Source organism: Saccostrea cucullata, unplaced genomic scaffold, assembly GCF_032062105.1.
Source record: "Saccostrea cucullata isolate Sc308-1 unplaced genomic scaffold, CSIRO_AGI_Scuc_v1 ctg938, whole genome shotgun sequence".
In the NCBI taxonomy this organism is placed as follows: Eukaryota; Metazoa; Mollusca; class Bivalvia; order Ostreida; family Ostreidae; genus Saccostrea; species Saccostrea cuccullata.
Genome location: NW_026931372.1, coordinates 249,757 through 272,637, shown reverse-complemented (window position 1 = coordinate 272,637; position 22,881 = coordinate 249,757). Strand labels below are relative to the sequence as shown.

General features: G+C 34.6%; 1 protein-coding gene across 1 annotated transcript in view; it reads right to left on the bottom strand.

Annotated features, from left to right (window-relative positions):
* Positions 1–19,485, bottom strand: part of LOC134232365 (uncharacterized) — a 30,537-nt gene extending 11,052 nt beyond the window's left edge. Inside the window, exons 1-2 of the mRNA XM_062714307.1 lie at positions 19,357–19,485; positions 17,709–17,896 (exon numbers count right to left, since the gene is read on the bottom strand). Coding sequence (XP_062570291.1) covers positions 17,709–17,896; positions 19,357–19,446 — 278 coding nt within the window. The 5' untranslated portion in view covers positions 19,447–19,485. The remainder of the gene's footprint in view (positions 1–17,708; positions 17,897–19,356) is intronic.
* Positions 19,486–22,881: the final 3,396 nt, after the last annotated feature.

Below are 22,881 nucleotides of genomic sequence, written 5' to 3'. Positions count from 1 at the left end.
TTCCGCTGAAGACGGAAGACCTTAATAATAATAATAATAAGAAACCGAGTAAAAACAATATGTTCCCCAACTTCGTTTGGGGAACATAATAATAAGAAACAGAGTAAAAACAATATGTTCCCCAACTTCGTTTGGGGAACATAATAATAATAATAAGAAACAGAGTAAAAACAATATGTTCCCCAACTTCGTTTGGGGAACATAATAAGAAACAGAGTAAAAACAATATGTTCCCAAACTTCGTTTGGGGAACATAATAAGGCAGCAAAATTCAAATTCTCATTTCTCTACTAAGATTTTTACATCGGGCTCGGAGTTGGTTTTCTTCAGAAAGACAGGACTGGGTTCAAGGCGACTAGGGGTACCACACCGGTAATTGACCAATCAAAATGAACTTAGTCAATTGTAGGTCCATACATTAAGCCGATTTTCCTTTCTTTTGAGAGTTTTTTTAATTTCCTTCCAGGCCAGTTTGACAACTCTGGTACCTGTGCCTAGGAAATTTTATCTACTCTATAAATAAATAAAGTTTTTTGACAGGAACTATTTCTCCAGGGCATAGGAGGCTACTTCCTGGGGTGCTTTTGTGATGTTTATAAAGACATGGAAAACACGTGGATTTGAGGGTAGCCCTGTTTGCATATGCAAATAAATCAGAAAATGTCGTGTACGTACCCTGGTTTTTTGGTGTCAGCTAATGTGACAGGTATTGTTTAACACCCCCTTATCAATATTTTTTCATGAATTCAAACACGTGAGGTTTTACTGGAAAGAAACGTGTATTGCTTTTTAATATACCGAAACTCGCTATTTCTGGGGATTGTGTAATTCTAAAAAAAATTCAGATAAATTTCAATGGTGAAATAAAAGAAGAATGCTTGGTATTAAAATATTAATTCATATCAGTAGAATTGAATGCTATTAACGACATCTGGAGAAATAGGCTTTAAAAGGTTTATATCATATCTTTGTTCGTCTGCACTTAAATTTCAAACACGACAGAATTTGTAATTTTTGCCGTAAAAATTCATAATTTCTATATACTTTAGAGACTTACCGTAAAACTTTCAGGAAACTTTCTATGAAGTCTTTTCTGCACCTTAAGTGAAATTTTATGTCGATCCCAGGTGTTGATCGAGTTTCAGAGAAATTTTCTACGTTGTTATTGATTTTTTTTTTTTAAGGAGAAGGGGGGGGGGGTTGACTTTTTTATTCTAAGCATTTGTTAAAGTGAGTTTGTAAATACATCTACGAACTTGAGCTGGATTGTGACCTTTGGGTCAAGGGGTCAAAGGTCAAGGTCAAAGGTCAAGGTCATCAAAGCATTTCATAAAGAAATATAAAAGTAACGGCCATATCAAGTATACAAGTCATTTGATCATTGCACGCGCGCGAAGGTGCAATGCATGAAAGCTATATCATCGTGACTACACTTTTAATGTGTTTGTATTCTTTGAATTTTGAAACGTTTCATAAAAAAAATTACGACTATATCAAGTAAATCGGTCATTTAACGCATTGCGCGCGCACACGTGCATGCAAGTCCTTGCATTCAAGTTTGATAGTAGCATAATGTAAGAATCCGTCATATCTATTCATATTCTAAATTTCATCCTGTTTTGTTGAGAATCAAAAAAGTTATAGGCATTTAAAGTTTAAGCCAATCAGATCGCAGCACACGTGCATGGGCGTGGTTTCTTGAAAACTTTTATATATCATAGTTTAGGACGTATTAAGGTATGATTATGTTTTAAAATTCAAAGTATTTTGTCAAAAAACAAGTAAGATATTGAGATTTTTGTTTCAGCTAATCAGAGCAAAGCGCACGTGCATGCGCGTGCATGCATGTGCATGATGACCGTAACTTCTTATAGGAGTCTATTGTGTCTGTCTATGTTCTAAATCTTATCGTGGTTGGTTGAAAAACAAGGGAGTTACAGCCATTTGAAGTTTAAGCCAATCAGATTGCAGCGCACGTGCATGCGCATGCTTTCATGACAAATGTTATACATCATGTTGTAGGACATCTTAAAGAATGCTTATATTTTAAATTTCATTCCATTTCGTCAAAAAACGGAAAAGATATTGAGATTTTTGTTTCAGCCAATCAGAGCGAAGCGCACGTAAATGCGCGTGAGTTCTTGCTAATTTGACAGTGTCACATTATCTACACTATTAATATATCCTTATATAATGAGTTTCAAAGCATTTCATCGGAAAATGTTAAAGTTATGGCTGTATTAAATATATTAGTCATTTCAGTCATTTCACGCGCACGCACGTGCAGGCGTATGCGCGCAAAATGACCTTCGTTCCGCACACCTACACAACACACCTATTAACCCTAAAAAGGTTTTAGCTCAGTTGGGTGAACAGTTTCTGAGAACACTCGCGGACAAAAAAGTACCGGAGAAGAAATAAGAAGAAAAAAGAATAATAATAATAACTAGAGCCGAGCTCGTTGCAAAGCAACGAGTAGGTCTTCCGTCCTGTTTGACCGGAAGTAACTTTCTTTTGAGAAAAAAAAGACAAATGAAGTCCAAAAATGGTTTAATCCTCCAAATTTATGTTAATTATTGCAAAATTAAGCCATTTTGGCAACTTCCGGTTGGACCGGAAGTACCGTCGACGGACGGAAAATTAAAATTTAAGCTTCCAGTGACATATGATATTCAAAAACCTGTCAAGAAGAGCAAAAATATGCAATTTTTTACTACTTCCGGTTTGACCGGAAGTGACGTCGCCGGACGTATTTCGACGACCCCATTTGATAAAGCTTGACATTTTGTACAATTTTGCTTCTTTGACGTATTACAAATTCTCAATACTTTTTGAGATATAAAGGAAATACTTTCGGCCCCTCTAGGCCCTTCATTTTAGGGGCCAGCCCTTTTTTCAGATATCATTTGAAAGATCGTGTAATTCTACACTTCTTTTGATCTATATGTTTTAACAAAATATTTCTAAAAAAGTTATCTTTGAAAAGGTGTCATAAATTTTGAATTTCTTGATAGGACTATTTTCACGCCATATCGAGCGTCGGCGCTTCGTACTTCCGGTAGAAATGATATACTGAATTCACATCTCCAAAGGTTGCTCTATCAGCACTGAAAATTTCATACTTCTATCTTCAACTGTTTTTGAGAACATTGCCGGACAAAGTGACCCTCTAAAAATGACAAAATCGCGAAAATCTCCGAACCGGAAGTGACGTCATCAAAATAAAAAATTTTGTTTCTAGATTTTTTGATGTTCTATCAGACCTGAAAGTTTCATGAAAATCCATCGAGCCGTTTCTGAGAACTCGCGTGCACAAAATCGGTAAGAAAAAAAATAATAATAAGAAAAATAGTGGAAAAGAAACCTAAGAAAAACAATAAGGTCTTCCGCTGAAGACGGAAGACCTTAATAACTAGATCAAAGCTCGTTACAAAGCAAAGAGTAGGTCTTCCGTCCTGTTTGACCAGAAGTACTTTCATTTTTAACAAAAATGAGAAATAACGCCCGAAAATGCTTTGAATCCCCGAAAGCTAAGTTAATTAATGCAAATATAAGCCATTTTTTGCTACTTCCGGTTTGACGACGACGGGCGGAAAATTAATTTTTAAGGTCCAAAAGAAATGTTCCCCCCAAACCTGTCAAGAACGGCAAAAATACGCGTTTTTCGACTACTTCCGGTTTTGCCGGAAGTGACGAAGCCGGACGTATTTTGACATTTTAAATAGATAAAGCTTGACATTTTAAACATCTTTGTTTCTTTGATGTATTAAAAATTCTCAGTACTATTTGAGATATAAAGGAAAAACTTTCGGCCCCCCTGGGCCCTTAATTTTAGGGCCAGCCCTTTTTTGATATATCATTTAAAAGATCTTCAAATTCTTTACTCTTTTGTTCTACATGCTTTAACAAAATATATCTAGGTTAAAAGTTATCGTAGAAAAGGTGTTAAAAATTTTGAAATTATTGATAGGACTATTTTCGGGCCATAGCGAGTGTCGGCGCTTCGTACTTCCTGTGGTTGTGATATACGAAATTCACTTCTCCAAAGGTTGCTCTAGCATCACTGAAAATTTCATGCTTCTGTGTTAAGTGCTTTTTGAGAAAACTGCCGGACAAAGTGACCTCTGAAAATCACTAAAACGCGGAAATCTAAAAACCGCAAGTGACGTCATCAAAACAAAAAAATACATATCTAGTTTTTTCCATGCTCTATCAGTCCTGAAAGTTTCATGAAAATCGAGTGAACCGTTTTCGAGAACTCGCGTGCACAAAATCGGTAAGAAAAAAAAAAACAATAATAATAATAACTAGAGCAAAGCTCGTTGCAAAGCAACGAGTAGGTCTTCCGTCCGTTTTTGACCGGAAGTGCCGGAACAAAAGAAAGCAATGAGCTAAGTAGTCTCCAGTGACTTTATAATTTCAATTTTGCATCAAAACCTTCAAAATAAAGCATTTTTTGCTACTTCCGGTTTGACCGGAAGTGACGACGACGGACGGAAAAACTCCTTTTTATGCTCCCAGAGACATATGTAACCCAAAAACTTGTCAAGAACGGCAAAAATACGCGTTTTCCGACCACTTCCGGTTTGGCCGGAAGTGACGACGTCGGACGTATTTTGACGACTCCAATAGATTAAGCTTGACATTTTAACAACGTTACTTCTTTGACGTATTACAAATTCTAAATACTTTTTGAGATATAAAGAAAAAACATTCGGCCCCTCTCGGCCCCTAATTTGAGGGGCCAGTCCTTTTTTCTAGGTACCATTTAAAAGATCTTTTAATTCTATACCTTTTTTAATCTACATGTTTTAACAAAATATTTCTAGGTAAAAAGTTATCGTAGAAAAGGTGTTAAAAATTTTGAAATTATTGATAGGACTATTTTCGGGCCATAGCGAGCGTCGGCACTTCGTACTTCCGGCGGTTGTGATATACGAAATTCACTTCTCCAAAGGTTGCTCTAGCGTCACTGAAAATTTCATGCTTCTGTGTAGAGTGGTTTTTCAGAAAACTGCCGGACAAAGTGACCCTCTGAAAATCACTAAAACGCGGAAATCTCAAAACCGGAAGTGACGTCATCAAACCAAAAAAATATATATCTAGATTTTTTCATGCTCTATCAGTTCTGAAAGTTTCATGAAAATCGAGCGAGTCGTTTTCGAGAACTTGCGTGCACAAAATCGGTAAGAAAAAAAACAATAATAACTAGAGCAAAGCTCGTTGCAAAGCAACGAGTAGGTCTTCCGTCCTGTTTGACCGGAAGTAGCATTTATTTTTAACAAAAATGAGAAATAACGCCTAAAAATGGTTTGAATCCTTTAACGCTATGTTAATTAATGCAAAAATAAGCCATTTTTTGCTACTTCCGGTTTGACCGGAAGTGACGACAACGGACGAAAAAATTATTTTTTTGCTTCTAGAGACATTTGTTACCAAAAAACTTGTCAAGAACGGCAAAAATACGCGTTTTTCGACTACTTCCGGTTTGGCCGGAATTGACGACGCCGGACGTTTTCTGACGACTTCAATAGATTAGGCTTGTCATTTTGAACAACTTTGCTTCTTTGACGTATTACAAATTCTCAATACGTTTTGAGATATAAAGAAAAAACTGTTGGCCCCTCTAGGCCCTTAAATTTAGGGGCCAGCCCTTTTTTCGAGATATCATTTGAAAGATCTTTAAATTCTGCACTTTTTTGTTCTATACGTTTTCACAAAATATTTTCAGGTAAAAAGATATCGAAGAAAAGGTGTGAGAAATTTTGAAATTTGTGATAGGTCTATTTTCGGGCCATAGCGGGCGCTGACGAGCGTCACTTCCGGTAAATTTGATATACCTGATGGACCTCTCCAGACATAGCTCTACCTAGCCTCAAAGTTTGAAGTTTCTATCTAGAGCCGTTTTTCGGGAAAATTGTGGACAAAATGACCCTTAAAAATCAGAAAATCGACGATATCTCTAGACCGGAAGTGATGTCATCGAAACGGAAAAAAACGCATAAGGTTCAAGTGATGTTCCATACGTCCTGAAAGTTTCATAAGATTTTGTTGAGCCGTTTTCGAGAAATCGCGTGCACAAAATCGGTAAGAAAAAAAAATAATAACTAGAAAAGAAACTCGTTGCGAGCAACGAGAGGTCTTCCGTCCGATTCCGGAAGGAAAACGACAAATCGAGCTAAAAAAGTAAAAAAGATTTGCACACACGGGGGATTGAACCCAAGTAGAATGAATTTCCAACGCACTAAATCTTACGCTATTTTGACATCTACTCTTAACCTGCTTGTATATATTTACAAAACAGTGCTTATGTCTTAACATTATGAAAGGCAGGTCACTATTCAAAATTCAGCGACAAACACAACGAGTTAATCTTCGCGACTTTTCTTTGAAATGCTCTATCAAATAGGTGTGTTGGCTTCAATGAAGTTATAAAAAGAACGTTCTTATAGCCTATTTGAGGTTTAGAAAGTATATTTAACACATTTTAACAAATTCCATATTGTATATATGCATTTAACACTAAAAGGGTGAAACGGTTGTGAATTTTTTACTTTTTTTCAATTTCCTTTGATCCTCAAAGTGAACATTTCCGACTAGTTAATCGACAAAGGTTGAAATGTTTCGCCAAAAAACATGGCTCGCCCTACGACAGTCAAGGAATCAGATATCATTCTTGCTCAATAACCTGAATCAGGTCTCTGAGAAGAGAATGCTAAACTAAACTCCATGAAGCAATCTTAAAAAACAACTTCTTATTTTTGTCTCATTTATTAGTTGTTGCACTAAAGATAAAAGATGTCGAAATTCATTTGCACATTAAGTCTTTTCTTTTTCTACTTTGAAAATCAGCCGAAACCAATTATAGAAGACGTTAGTTTGACACTGAACTACAACGTAACTACGACGTGACAATCCAAGTATTCCTTTACATTTCATTTATCCTTATGTTACTTTCGTTCAAGCAAACGCTCGGCTGCCTCCTCAAACCCCTATTGCGAAATGTCGGAGTTGACAGAGAGAGCCGCCATTTTGGATCCGCTTCAGATTTTTAAATGCTTATATCTAGAGTTTAGATTTATCAACTTTCAAACAAATTGTACTATTAGCATTATAAGGAGAGTTTCTATTAACATACCAAAAATAAATGAAAAAGATCGAAAAACAAAAAAGTTAGAAAATACGATCTTTTTAAATTTGCATCTCGTAACGACCGGAAGAATTGACGACGCTCGAAAAGGCGATTCTGCAAACCACAAAGTCATGATCTATTATCTCCAATAAGTCTCCAGTTCATATTCTCTGCCATTTTTGATAAAAGTGCGCGACAAAATCGCATTTTAAAATCAGGAAATCGTCCATAACTTGGCACCGGAAGCGAATTTTCCAAAAACAATTACAGACTGCACAACTTCATGTAAAGACGCATATTTTGTGAAAGTTTCGTTAAAAACCGCTGAATAGTTTTCGAGAAATCGCGTGCACAAAATTTTGTCAAAAAAAGAATAATAATAATAATACTAGAACGATACTCGTTGCGAGCAACGAGAGGTCTTCCGTCTGATTCTGAAATAAAAAAGGAAAAATCTAGAAGAAAAAGTGATTAAAAAAAATCAGATATTCGGGGGAGCGAACCCGGGTCGCCCGCGTGACAATCCAACGCGCTAACCATTCGGCCATTGAAAACACCGCTTCAAATTTTTAAATGCGAATATCTCGAGATTGCCTTTTTCGATTCTAAAAAAAATTACACATTACACATTTGCAAACGAGTCTCTATTTTCGTTACAAACATCAAAGAAAAATATTGAAAAACAAAAAAATTGAAAATTTGCATTTTTTAAATATGCTTCCGGCAGAAACCGGAAGTGCTGACGACGCACAAAAAGGCAATTCTGCAAACCACAAAGTCATGATCTATCATCTCCAATTAGTCTCCAGTTCATATTCTCAGCCATTTTCAATAAAAGTGCGCGACAAAATCGCATTTTAAAATCAGGAAATCGTCCATAACTTGGCACCAAAAGCGAATTTACCAAAAATACTTCGGCATGCACAACTTCATGTTATGACACATATTTTGTGAAAGTTTCATCAAAAAGCGCTGAATAGTTTTCGAGAAATAGCGTGCACAAAATTTTGTCAAAAAAAAGAATAATAATAATAATAACTAGAGCAAAGCTCGTTGCAAAGCAACGAGTAGGTCTTCCGTCCGGTTTTGACCGGAGGAGCCGGAAGTAACGGAACAAAAGAAAGCAGTGAGCTAAGTAGTCTCCTGTGACTTTATAATTACAATTTTGCATAAAAACCTTCAAAATAAACCATTTTTTGCTACTTCCGGTTTGACCAAAAGTGACAACGACGGACGGAAAATTTACTTTTTATGCACCCATAGACATATGTAACCCAAAAACTTGTCAAGAACGGCAAAAAACGCGTTTTTCGACTACTTCCGGTATGGCCGGAAGTGACGACGACGGACGTATTTTAACGACTTCAATAGATAGAACTTGACATTTAAAACAACTTTGCTTCTTTGGTGTATTACAAATTCTCAATACTTTTTGAGATAAAAAGGAAAACCTTTCGGCCCCTCTAGGCCCCTAATTTTAGGGGCCAGCCCTTTTTTTAAGATACCATTTGAAAGATCTTGATATTCTACACTTCTTTTGTTCTATATGTTTTAACAAAATATTTGCAAGTAAAAAGATATTTTAGAAAAGGTGTCAAAAATTTTGAAATTCGTAATAGGACTTTTTTGGGCCATAGCGAGCGCCGTCGTGCAGCACTTCCGGAGAAAAAGAGTGGTATGTGTCACATTAGCACATGTTGCTCTATCATCGCTGAAAATTTCATGCTTCTGTGTTGAGTGCTTTTTGAGAAAACTGCAGGACAAAGTGACCCTCTAAAAATCACTAAATCGCAAAAATCTCAAAACCGGAAGTGACGTCATCAAAACAAAAAATTATATATCAGGTTTGTTTGATGTTCTATCATTCCTGAAAGTTTCATGAAAATCTATCCAGCCGTTTCCGAGAAATCGCGTGCACAAAATCGGTAAGAAAAAAAAAACAATAATAATAAAAATAGTGGAAAAGAAACCTAAGAATAACAAGAAGGTCTTCCGCTGAAGACGGAAGACCTTAACTAGATGAGATCTCGTTGCGAGCAACGAGTAGGTCTTCCGTTGAATTTCTAGATAAGATGAGATGTGATTTTGACTGAGATTTTTGTTTAAAGAGAATGAAATTGAGTTTTCCCTAGTTAAAGTTAAAGTTTCTCATTTTTATCACGATATTCTGAACATCTTTTGTTTGATAAGGCTTATGAAAATACTCCCCCTTTTCGAGATATAAAGCATAAAAAATATAGCATTTTGGTCCCTTGCGACCCCTAATTACGTAACATATGATAAAAATATTATCATATATTGTTGCAAATCGTTAAGATGAATACTTTTGCCTCAGTAATGTATAACAAAATATTGATCATTAGAGAGTTATAGATAAAAAATTATTGACCCCTCTGAGCCCCTAATTTGAGGGGTCAGCCCCTTTTCTTGATATCAAATGAAAGGTCTTGTGATTTTGAAGATTTTTTGTTCAACAATTATTCAGAGATTTCTTTTTGTTGTGGAGATATGTTAAATGGAAATATTTAGGGGCCACTCCTACAAGTCCTTAATGGGGCCGTTTTACAAAAAGTCAAAGTATGCATATTGTTTAGAACATTATTCTGACCATCTTTTGTTCAATATTGCTTATCAAAATATTCCCCCTTTTTGAGATATAAAGCGTCAAAGATCAGACATTCTGGCCCCTTATGACCCCTTATTACGTAATATATTATTAAAATATCATCATATGTTGTTGCAAATCGGTAAGATAAATACTTTTGCTTCAGTAATGTATAACAAAATATTGATCGTTAGAGAGTTATAGATAAAAGACTTTTGGCCCCTATGAGCCCCTAATTTGAGGGGTCAGCCCCATTTTCTTGATATCAAATGAAAGGTCTTGTGATTTTGAAGATTTTTTGTTCAACACTTATTCAGAGATTTCTTTTCGTTGTGGAGATATGCTCAATGAAAATATTTAGGGGCCACTCCTACAAGTCCTTGATGGGTCCGTTTTACAAAAATTCAAAGTATGCATATTGTTAAGAACATTATTCTGACCATCTTTTGTTCAATATTGCTTATCAAAATATTCCCCCTTTTTGAGATATAAAGCCTCAAAGATGTGACATTCTGGCCCCTTGTGACCCCTTATTACGCAAGATATGCTTAAAAGTTTATAATATATTGTTCCAATTGGTTTAAAATTTAAAAATATCGAAAAATCGAGCAGAAAAAATGATAAAATTTTTTGGTCACACGGGGGATCGAACCCGGGTCGCCCGCGTGACAATCCAACGCGCTAACCATTTAGCCATTGAGATCGCATTCAAATGCAAATATCTCGAGATTGGCTTTTTCGATTTTCAAACAAATTACATATTTCGCTTCTGCAAAATGGTCTCTATTCAATTCTAAAACAAAAATATTAAAAAAGAAAAGTTGAAAAATTGCGATTTTTAAATTCGCTTCCGGTATCGACCGGAAGTACTGACGACGCACGGCAAGGCGATTCTGCAACGCTATAAGTCATGAACTATCATCTCCAATTAATCTTCAGTTCATATCTTAAGCAGTTTTTGCTACTAAATCAAGACAAAATTGCATTTCAAAATCAGAAATTGTCCATATCTCACGACCGGAAGTGACGACGTCAACTAAAAAAATTTCCAATAAGGTTCAGGTCAGTACCTATCAGATGTGAAAGTTTCATGAGAATCGGCCCAGTAGTTTACGAGAAATCGCGTGCACAAAATCGGTAAGAAAAATAATAATAATAATAGGGAAAAAGAAACCGAAGAATAACAAGAAGGTCTTCCGTTGGAGACGGAAGACCTTAATAAGAAACAATAGAATCACTATAAGGTCTTCCGTGAAGACGGAAGACCTTAATAAAAGTGAAAAAGAAACCGAAGAAAAACAGTAAGGTCTTCCGCTGAAGACGGAAGACCTTAATAATAAAAACAGTGGAAAAGAAACCTAAGAATAACAGTAAGGTCTTCCGCTGAAGACGGAAGACCTTAACTAGATACGATCTCGTTGCGAGCAACGAGTGGGTCTTCCGTCCGATTTTTGATGAGATGAGATAAGATTTTGATTGAGATTGTCATTCTAAAATAATGATAAAGATTGTGAAGAAGAATAATTTTGCCTCCATAATCTATAAAAAGACATTGAACATAAAAGACTTAAAAATTCGAATTTTGGTTCCTCAAGGCCCCTAATTTTAGGGATCAGCCCTTTTTTCTTCATATAATCTTTAAGTTCTCAGGATTTTGATCACTTTTTGTCCAACAACTATTCAGAGATTCTCTTTTCTCTTAGAGTTACCGGGGTATTTCCAAGGGAAATATTAAGGGGCCAACCCTTCAACTCCCTGACGGGGACGTTTAGCGAAAATGAAAGGTTGCATATTGTTTAGAACATGATTTTGAACATCTTTTGTTCAACATTACTTATCAAAATATCTGTCTCTTTCGAGACAAAAAGCGTCAAAGATTTAGCATTTTGGCCCCTTCTGGCCCCTGATTATGTACGACATAAAAATCATAATATATAGTTGGGAATGGTTGAAATAAATATCTTTGCTTCAGTAATGTATTACAAAATATTTACTGTCTTAACAAAATATTTCTAGGTAAAAAGATATCATAGAAAAGGTATTAAAAATTTTGAAATTCGCGATAGGACAATTTTCGGGCCCTAGAGAGCGCCAACGTATTTTGACAACCTCATTAGATAAAGCTTGATATTTTGAACAACTTTGCTTCTTTGGCGTATTACAAATTAATTCTCAATACTTTTTGAGATATAAAAGAAAAAAAATCGGCCCCTTTTGTCCCTTAATTATAGGGGCCAGCCCTTTTTTCGAGGTATCATTTGAAAGATCATGTTATTCTACACTTCTTTTGTTTTATATGATTTCACAAAATATTTATAGGTAATAAGATATGGAAGAAAAGGTGTCAGAAATTTTGAAATTCGCGATAGGGCTGTTTTCGGGCCATAGCGAGCGTCGGCGCTTCGTACTTCCGGTGATAAAGATATACCTAATACATTCTCCACAGGTTGCTCTATCAGCACTGAAAATTTCATGCTCCTGTGATAAGTGCTTTTTGAGAAAATTGCCGGACAAAATGACCCTCTAAAACTCATTAAATCGCAGAAAACTCCGAACCGGAAGTGACGTCATCAAATAAAAAAAAAAAAAAGCCTTAAGTTCATATCATTTGTCATCAATGCTGAAAGTTTCATGAAAATCCATCGACGCATTTTCGAGAAATCGCCTGCACAAGATCTGTAAGAATAATAATAAATAAGAAAAGTTGAAAAGAAACAACAGAATCTTCCGTTGAAACGGAAGACCTTAATAATAGGTAAGAAAAAAAGTGAAAAAGAGATAGAAGAATAACAAGAAGATCTTCCGCTGAAGACGGAAGACCACAAATAGTGGAAAAGAAACCTTAGAAAAACAATAAGGTCTTCCGCTGAAGTCGGAGGACCTTAATAATATTATTAGCCCATTGCAAAGCAAAAATAGGTTTTCGTCTATTTTTCAATAAAACGAGAACGAGAAAGTACATTTTTGAGAGAGTCAATCGATGAATATTCGGACGGGCATATCTAGACATACAGTTATCGAACGAGTATGAGAGACTAAGCAAATTTATTGTTCCACAAGGAAGAAAACTAGTTTTTAAAACATAAATTTGTACCATTTCCATATTAGTTTTATTATACAGAAACAATCTAAGGGGCTAAATCATGCAAATGCTCAGACTTTTTTTTTCAACAATATAAAGGCATTCAAATGTACACAAAAGCTTGTATCTATACTTTTTTTTGATATCTTATGCATTAATGCCGAGAAACAAAAATAATAAAGTTACCATAACCATTTGAGAGCAGCACCGAATTTAAAACTTAATGTGAACTTAATAAAAATGTTTGTTCTTGTTTCGGTATAATAAACAATTCATTGTATGAATGTTCGAGAAACACGAAGATTTATTTTTTCTAAAAAATATCATATGATTTTTCTTGGCTGAATAAATCTTTATATTTCCGTCACTATCATGCAATAAATGTTTAATAGGAGTTATAGTTACAATATTAGGGGCAATAACCTAGTTTACCAACATAGAAGATGGTTAGAGGTAGAATAAAATTATTCTAAATACCTTACTCATGCAAGACAGTATCTCCGATTATTTATATTGTCTTAAAGAATGAAAGCAGAAAACATTTTGAAAGGAAACTTAGACAGGAGATTGTCAATTTGGCAAGGGAGAGGGATAAAGGTAGGCTAGTTACCGTTGCCTTCCTCGACAACGAAGTATAGCCTTTGAGATGACCCGTTATTTTTCTTTTCTAAACTATGAAGCTTAATACTTATATCCCGTACATTTTCCCGATGTAAGAGAAATGTGGAATGTAAATGTCAAGTAACAAAAGTCGATTAACAGTAAAGGTATATTAAAAGGTATTAAAATATACTATGATAAGAGAAGAAATGGGCGATTCACGACTTTTGGTTCTGATTCGGCCGGGAGGAACGTAATTTGACGTCTAATTAGAATATCATGAGGCGCTTTTTGTTATTTTGATCAACTTTGGTTCTTTGATGTAACATGATTGATTGTATATTATCTAATGTCTCTTCCGAGAATTTTTCACTCATATGGAGACGCCACCACTTGCCGATGGAGAGCTACAAATTTTGTCCTATGCTCGGCACTAAGGGCCTTTGAGCAGGGAATGATCTTTTTCGTGCCAGCACCTACTTCGACACGGGACCAGGGTTTATACGATCTCATCCGAAGGACCGGTCTCCACGTCCGACAGTGGGATTCGAATCCGCGACGCAAGGATGGACTCATTAATTCGAGACTATACAGCAGACGCTCTAACCATGCGCCATGCAGGCGGCTCTTTTAATGTATTAAAAATTCTCAACAGTTTTATTTATTTATAAAGAGAACAGTCCATCTTGATCTGCCAATTAAAGGCAAGCCCATTATCTTTGATGTCATTTTAAACATGCTGTAATTATGCAAACTTTTTTTCTATATGTTTTGAGAAATTATTTTAGTAGAGTGATATGAAACTAAATATTTTAAATTTTGCGAATGGCTTTGACCCATATTTTCGACCCCCTGAAAATCGAAAACATGCATATCTCTATGCTGAAAGTGATTTCATAAAACAAAACAAAAAAAAAAACTTTGTACACAAGATGAAACACACCCTTTAAGTCTGGTTTAATGTAGGCTAATAGGTTCTTAATGATGGTTTTATGGTTGTCTTTAAGTCACCATTAAGCACCTTTAAGTAACATATACACCACAATTAAATTACCATTTAGCCATCTTAAAGTCCTTAATGGGTGCTTAAATATAGCTTAATGGTAATTTAATGGTGGCTTACAGGTTCTTAATGGTAGCTTTTAGACCACCAATAAGTCACCATTAAGCTACCATTAAGATAAAAATAAAAAGAAAAGTCGCTACAAAACGGGAAGTGATCTCATGACCAGTAGCTTAAATGACAAAAGCCTTATCCACTAGGCTATCACAGCTTGTAATTGTATGAGAAAATATTAAAGCATTATTTTTCACAAAATGTGTTTGGACTTGTAAAAGTATTTTAAGTCTTGAATTGATGTATTAATCAAAATATAAATAATTGTATTTATGGATCTTTTTAAAAGTCGTTTATATCACATTAGGCTAATATTTCTAAACCGTTGAGTTCGGCTTTTAAATTGATGCAATGAATTCTTTGCTCTGTTATTCGAAGATTTATACACGTAAGCATTTAATTATGATAGAAATTATCATGATAAAATTAATTATAGATAAAACACAAAAATCTATCATGGGAGAAGAAAGATGAAACCCCCCCCCCCCAGATTCTACTATTTTTAAATATACTGCGGATATTAATGGTTTTTGTGTCTAAAAAATCACAATCCTCGCGTTAAAGTTACCTGGTAACGTTTACAAAAACCTTTTTTAGAATGTCATATTCAGTTTAAATTCTTTTTGTATCATAATGGGTATCAAAATAATTGTCTTTTTACAATGAATCATAATTTTTCATTTGTTATACGTATGCTTGCGTTAAATTTTAATTTTGTAAAAATAATTTATCATCAAAATCTGTCAGTGTACGTTGTGTATGTATAGTTTCCTGTTAGTTAACCGGGGACTGTGGACACACCTAATTAAGGTCTATTGTCTGACCAGTCGGTATACTGTACACTGTTAATCTGTTTGTGATTGTGAGATCTGCAACCTTCCGATACAATAAGCTCCGGAGAGACACACGTGTCTCAGGTGATCCTGGATTCGTCCGTTTCCGGAAAATATTTCATGATGGAAATCCCGCTTTATTCTGGCGACTATCCCAAAACTGTTATGAGATTTCGTGGTGCAAATTCATTTGCAAATTAGTCTCCGAATCTCCTCGAGAAACAACAGAAATTTTTCCCCTTTTTGGATCTCTGTACGTTGATCTATTTAACCATGCGTCGTGTACGTTTCGTATAACATATGATATACGCAATCAGTGGTGGGAGGATGTAATTAACTACTTTGACATTAACCTGTCAGTTGAACTGTGTGCCCGTACTGATGATGAGCTGTACTTGATTCTTCTAGGCCGTAGGCCGAAGACCATTCTATACGCCTTCCACCTCCGAAACTTCCAGTTACGAAACTTTCGTTTCATTATCGATGCTTGTGCCTTCTAAAAGCGCAATCTTTTCGTACTGCAAATGTGCCAGTGAGGGATGCTTCCAGCCCCTTAAATTTATATCTTCTGTATTCCCATTATGTTCATTTAAGATTTATTTTAATACGCAAGAACATATTTATATATATGTATGAAGTAGGGTAATGATCTCAAATGATTTGTGATCTAAAACATTGTAAATATTTCTTTTTTTCTTTTTATATGTGGTATGTTTACATATTTACATTTCCAATGTCTTTTTCCGAGATAAAATTACCAAATGTAAATGTACTTTATTTCTCCATCAATGTATTGGCGCGGTTCCAAAAAAAAAAAAAAAAAAAAAAAAAAAAAAACCGTTCAGGGTGGGACAAACAGCTAGACAGAAGCAGGGCTTGGAGCACGTGGATTGGCGGAAACAAAGCATGTAAATATAAGGAAAAACTGTCAGATTTTTCAATTTCATGAAGATGATCAATCGATTGGCTTGCGTGATAATTTTATGAATAAACGCCTTCGGCGTTTATGCAAATTATCACGCAAGCCAATCGATTGATTACTTCATGAAATCGAAAAATAAGACAGTTATTCCTTAAATGAAAACCATCTAGTTATTTTATATATATGATATATTTCTTTTATGTGTGTGTGTTTTTTTTTTGTTCAGTTTTCATTAATCACTTTATAGTGGAAATAAATGAATGAATGGCTGTATTTTGACAGATACTTATCGCTGCATTACATAAAAGAAAATAATGACAATTAACCATGAATTAATTCAAATTATTCATTATGTAAGCATGGTAAAAGTCAATCTTTGAAAACTAAACATTTATATACCGGTAGCCCCCCCCCCCCCAAAAAAGGGATTTTTTTTTCATGAGAATATGACGTTATATTCCTGTGAATTCTGTAGCTGAATGTTGCTTTTAAAACATGAAATAAAAATACTGCTTTTTATAAAAAAAAAAAAGATATATATTTTGTGTTCATGGATAAAGATGATTATAATTACTAGAACAAATTGATTTTCGGTATTGAAAAATTAAGATTATTTCACATGGGCTTGCTCACGGCGTGTAATAATGATTTAATTACAAAAATTAATATACACTAATAATAAAACAATGCATGAAAATTATTTACTTTTTAAAAATCATATAAGGTAATGACTTAACATGTCTTGTTTTATTATTTCTGTAAATGCTTTTGTTAAATAATAAATAATTATTAAACACCGGGAGCAAGCCCTGTAGGTACATGTATGAGCTAAATTTGTTCTCAGTGTCCGAGTTTATGCATGTTGACAAGAATGTTATATAGAAATGACGATCGACACAAAATTATGAGTTGAAATAGACTTTGCATAAATGATATTGAAACAACTTAACAATTTAGTTCAAAGATTCGATATAAGATGCGTAAAAGTGGTTTAAATTGATTTGACCATTAAGCCACCATAAAGCTCCGCTTAAAGGTGGTTTAATTGTTGGACATTAGGCACCTGTAAGTTAATTGCAGCTTAATGGTGGCTTAAAGGAATTAACATCGTTAAGCCACCATTAAGTCACAATTAAGCTACCATTAAGTAATTGCTCAAGGGTGGTCTTTCGTTTTGTGGTATCTGTATACATGTATTTTAATCTGAACTTTTCGTGAAAATATTTGAGCCGTTTCCGATAATTCCAAGGCAAGAAATTGGCAAGAAAAGTAATACCAATCGAAAAATAGACTTTGTGAGACAGAAAACCTTAGTAAAGCGAAATTCAGAAACAAAAATAAATTCATGCTCACAAAAATTTAAATAATTTCTTTTGCTTTGTTATAGATAAAAAGATAAAAGAAATACTTTGCTTACGCCCTTAAATGGTTCATTCTGATGCTGTCTGTTTTCAGTAGCTTTGCAAACACATTTGCTAATTTTTCTTTCAAATATCCAACAAGAGTCCCATCCTCGGTTCTAACTTGGACCGCAGTTGAACTATCTTCTGACAGAAATGTGTCATACCAAAGGACAAGATCTGTCTCTCCATCATCAATAGCATCCTAAATTTATTCAGGTGCAAAATATTAGTTTTAATGCAACATTATACCCTATCAATATGTTAATTTAAACGTACTACTAAGACCATTGGTGGGCTCAAAGTGATCAGTTAAATTATGAACTATAGAGATAACTCGCAAGGGAAGTTTATTATTTTGCACTCATAAAAGTACAAATTATCTTTTCCCAAAGTTAAACTGCCATATTGGTAGAGAGAAGTGTCTTGAAAGGTAGAACTCATGGAAGATGTTACAAAAGCTTAATAAAGGTTTCTTTTATGTAAAAGTGAACTGTTTAACTCGAGAAAAATTAAAACAAGATGACAGAACATGTGAGAAGCAAAAATTCTATATTTTGATTCATCCCTTGTGTTATTTTATATAAAAGGGGTTTACAAATTTGTAGACACAGCCGCCACGTGTTCCTTGTCATGATCGGGAAAAACGATAAAATCTTAATCAATTCAGTATGTAAATAATGGACTAACGATTGGTATGAAAATAATCAGTCAACTTTTGGCATAATTGATAGGTTGTGTATTTGCTGGCAAGGTCAATGCATCGACGAAAAAGAGGCGAAATGTTTACTTCAAACGAGATTGTTGATATCCTTGTTTCATCAACAGTTTTCTGCTACGAAATAAATTATTTCATGTTTCAATATTTCTAATGGTTTCATACAGTATCTCTTTTTATATCAAGTTTTACATCATTATCAAAAATCTGTATTTATTGGTAAATATCACTCGATAAAAATAATAAATGTATACAAGTATTTAAAGTGTCAGGTCTATTATTCAGCTTTATTTCACTGAAAAAGAGACAAAAAATCTCTCGAATGGTACCAGGTATTCGACATTATTTATTTTATATTTTTGATAAATATATAGAATTGTTTTTTGATCTAACTGGTTGATACATGTTTTTGGAGTGTACTGAAGAAAAATCGCCCTTGAAAATTATTGAAATGATCAGTTTGCCTCTGTAGAAAAATTTCCTTATCTATAAAGGTCAAAAAGTAGAGAACTGAAAGATATGGATGTTTGATTTTGAACAGGTTGTATTTGAATAATTAGGGAAGGTTTGGCTTTGAAACCCCGGAACGTTTGATTTTATTGATTTGCGAAGTTGAAATTGCGATCTACAGTGATTATATGCCATCCAATACTCTCCACATTACATAAGTAGTTAAATATAATTTTTCTTGCATAAAAGATCAAATTACTTTTGCATTTTCATGAGGTACTAGGATATCATATACATTTTCAGTTTTTTAAAGATGTATATGAGTAACTTTTCATAATTAAATAAAAGTTATCAAAGTTTGATAACAGTCAATTTGAAGAAACACCAAAAACATTCAATGGCCAAAAATTTCATTTTATTAAAAATTAAAAACGCTTTCTCATTTATAAATCAACACGCATTTATATAGCAGTAAAAAATAAAAATGAAGGCCTTACTTTTCCTTGGCCGAAACTGGTTTCAATAGAAACAGTGTAATGGCGGAGAATCTCAAACGTATCTTCCTCCTGGACAATTTGCTCATCCATATCTTTTTGTGTACATGGAAATAGATAGAATAATTTGAAGCACTCGAGAAATATCATGGATACTGAATGAATGGAATATATGGAGATAACAAACAGTATTTAAGATCAAAAGTCAATAAAATACAAAATAGAAGCAGAGCAAACAAGGACCTCAGAAACATCAGAGGTGAGATCTGGTGTCATGGAGGAGTGAACATCCCCTGCCGACCCGCCATGTGCTCCTTGTTATGGTCGGGAATAACGAAAAAATCCGTCGTCAATTCAGTGTATAAATAAAGGACTAACAATTAGTATGAAAAACGTCAGTCAGCGTTTGAAGAAATGATAAATTGTATTTGCTGACAAGGTCATTGTATCAACCATAGAACTTATGGAATGATGACTGTAAACGCCACTGCTGATGAATTCATTGTTTGGACATTTTTCTGTATTATTAACCATTGTCTTCCAGTTCTTTAAGGTAAGATTGAACCACAAAAGTCATACTTTAGAAAAATTTGTGAGCATTTAGTTTTTTACTATTGTTTATTACATTTAACAAATAATTTTCTTTTGTATTTCTAACTTTGACCCCTAATTGTGACCCTTAGATAGCCTAGGTTAAACAATTGACAAATGTGAAATTACAATATATGTACACATTGTACTACTTGAACGCTGTAATGTAAATGTGACCCTGAAGTATGAGATACCGGACAGTAATCATGCTCAAAAGTCAATTGAAACAATATTTATAGTAACAAAGCAAATAATGACCTCTACAACATCATCGATGGGTTCTGGTGCTATGGATCGGAGGAGTAAACATCATGCTATGGAGAAGTTACCATCCCCTGTAACCGGCCGTCACACCCGCGTGTGCACCTGATGATGATCTGGAACATGAAAAAAATAAGACAAAGAAATGTATTAATAATGACTCAACAATTATTATGAAAAAAATCAAGATACTCTGGTCTAATCAGAGGGACGTTAAACAACATACAATCAGTCAATCCAAAATAAACCCGGGTATTTAATTAATTATCCTCAAACAAGTTTACTCTTTTTCTTGTTTAATAATGCATTTTTATTGATATTTTACGTATCCCAATTCTATTCGTGTCATAAAATGCAAACTATCATTGATGTCCAACACTAAATGACATTTTTCACACTAATTGTTTTAATATTTTCATGAGCGAATACAGGATTTGTAATTGGGGGTGTGGACAAATTTTTGAGGCAAAAGGGTCTGGGGCCGCTTTAAGGCCCCCAGTGGGTCCAGGGCGAAGTCCCCGGAAGCTCCTGGATTTCTGTGTATTTTAAGAGTAAATCAGGCACTATAATAGTGTATATTTTTCATTTTTTTTTTTAAAGTGACATATAGTCCGGGTGTTTGAATATTGATTCTATTGAATGTTCCTCCTTGTATTGTATTATAACACATGCCACTATAATCAAGGAACTATACATACTGACAGGGGTTTCTCAAGTCAATTTTAATTAATTATATCTTTTATGCTATCACATATTTCAGATCAAAACATTTAATTATCTATCAAAAATTCATTAAAATTTTTTTTCTACCACGGCCGATTATATTTTTTATCATAGTAGTAATTTTGTTTTATTCAAAATTTCCGAGGAATCACCTATTTCGTTGTTTTTTTCTTTTAAATATTTGATTTATATTAAAATTTATGCGTTAAAATCTATTATCAATTCCAATACATAAAATGAATAAGTGATATTAATCAGAAAACACCCTATTTACTAGGAATAAACTTAGTTTAAACAAGAGACCATGGGCCACATCGCTCACCTGAGAAGCTTTTACCATTCTGTTCTTTACCAGATTTCCCCCTTGTAATATATATTGTGGCCCTGCCCTACCCCCGGGGGTCACGATTAGAACAATTAGTTTAATAGAAGTTTAAAGATTTTTCCAATATATTTCTATGTAAAACTTTGATTCCCCATTGTGGCTCCACCCTACCCCCGGGGGTCATGATTTGAACAATTTAGAATCTACACTACCCTAGGATGCTTCCACATCAGTTTCAGCTTTTCTGGCCCAGTGGTTCTGGAGAAGAAGATTTTCAAAGATTTTCTCCTGTATATTTCTATGCAAAAGTTTGATCGGCCATTTTAGCGCCACCCTAGCCGGGGGGGGGGGGGGGTCAGGATTCGAACACATTTGAATTAACACTACCTGAGGATGATTCCACATGAGTTTCATCTTTCCTGGCCTAGTGGTTTTTGAGAAGAAAATTTTTAAAGATTTTTCCTATATATTCCTATGTAAAACTTTTAACGGCCATTATAGCCCCATTCTAGCCAGGGGGTCATGATTTGAACAAACTTGAATTTACACTACCTGAGGATGATATTAAATGAGTTTTATCTTTTCTGTCTCAATGGTTCTTGAGAAGAAGAATTTTAAAGATTTTCCCTACATATTCCTATGTAGAACTTTGATCGGCCATTTTGGCTCCACCCTACCTCCGGGGGCCATGATTTGAACAAACTTAAATCTAAACTACCTGAGGATGATACAACATGAGTTTTATCTTTCCTGGCAGATCGGTTCTCGAGAAGATTTTTTTAAATGCCATCAATCTTTCTCTTATTCTTAACTATCTCCCCTTGGAAAAGGGCGTGACCCTTCATTTGAACAAACTTGAATTATGTTCACCTAAGGATACTTTGTGCCAAGTTTGGTTGAAATTGGCCCATTGGTTCTTGAGAAGAAGATGAAAATGTGAAAAGTTTACAAAAACAACGACGACGACGACGACAACAACGACGACAACGACGACAGACAACGGATATATTTTGATCAGAAAAGCTCACTTGAGCCTTTGGTTCAGGTGAGCTAAAAACTTGTAGTGTTGTGCATGATGTTTTATTTGGATAAATTCACATGGCAATGAAGGAGTTGCCTATCCCGTTAATATATACTTGTAGGTCCCTGCTATAATAAACGATTTACTTACTTACATACTTATAGGTGTATTGGCTAGTTATAAACCAAAGTACGGCATAATTAATACTAGTCATATCGTACTTTGAAAGATGGGGGCCCAGGGGGGCGAAGCCCCCGGAAGCTCCTGGGTTTTTGGTGTTTTTGAAAGAGTAAAACCAGGCAAAATGATATTGGTATTGGTTAGTTATATGTACCAAAATATGGCATTATTAAATTAGTCATATCATAATTTAAAAATTTTAGGAGGGCGTGCGCCCTCCACGCCCCCCTTAAATCCGCCAGTGATTTTTCCGTTTAGCCGACCATGTAAAGGGGCCAGTAGCTATTGTGACCTGTCGACAGAGTCTGCTTACTATGTCTGCTACATGATTCCGTGATATCACCTATGATGTTTAGAGGCCCTTGTTAGTATTGCTTCCAGTTTGTATTATGATCTTTATAATAATATTGTATGATTATATATGTGA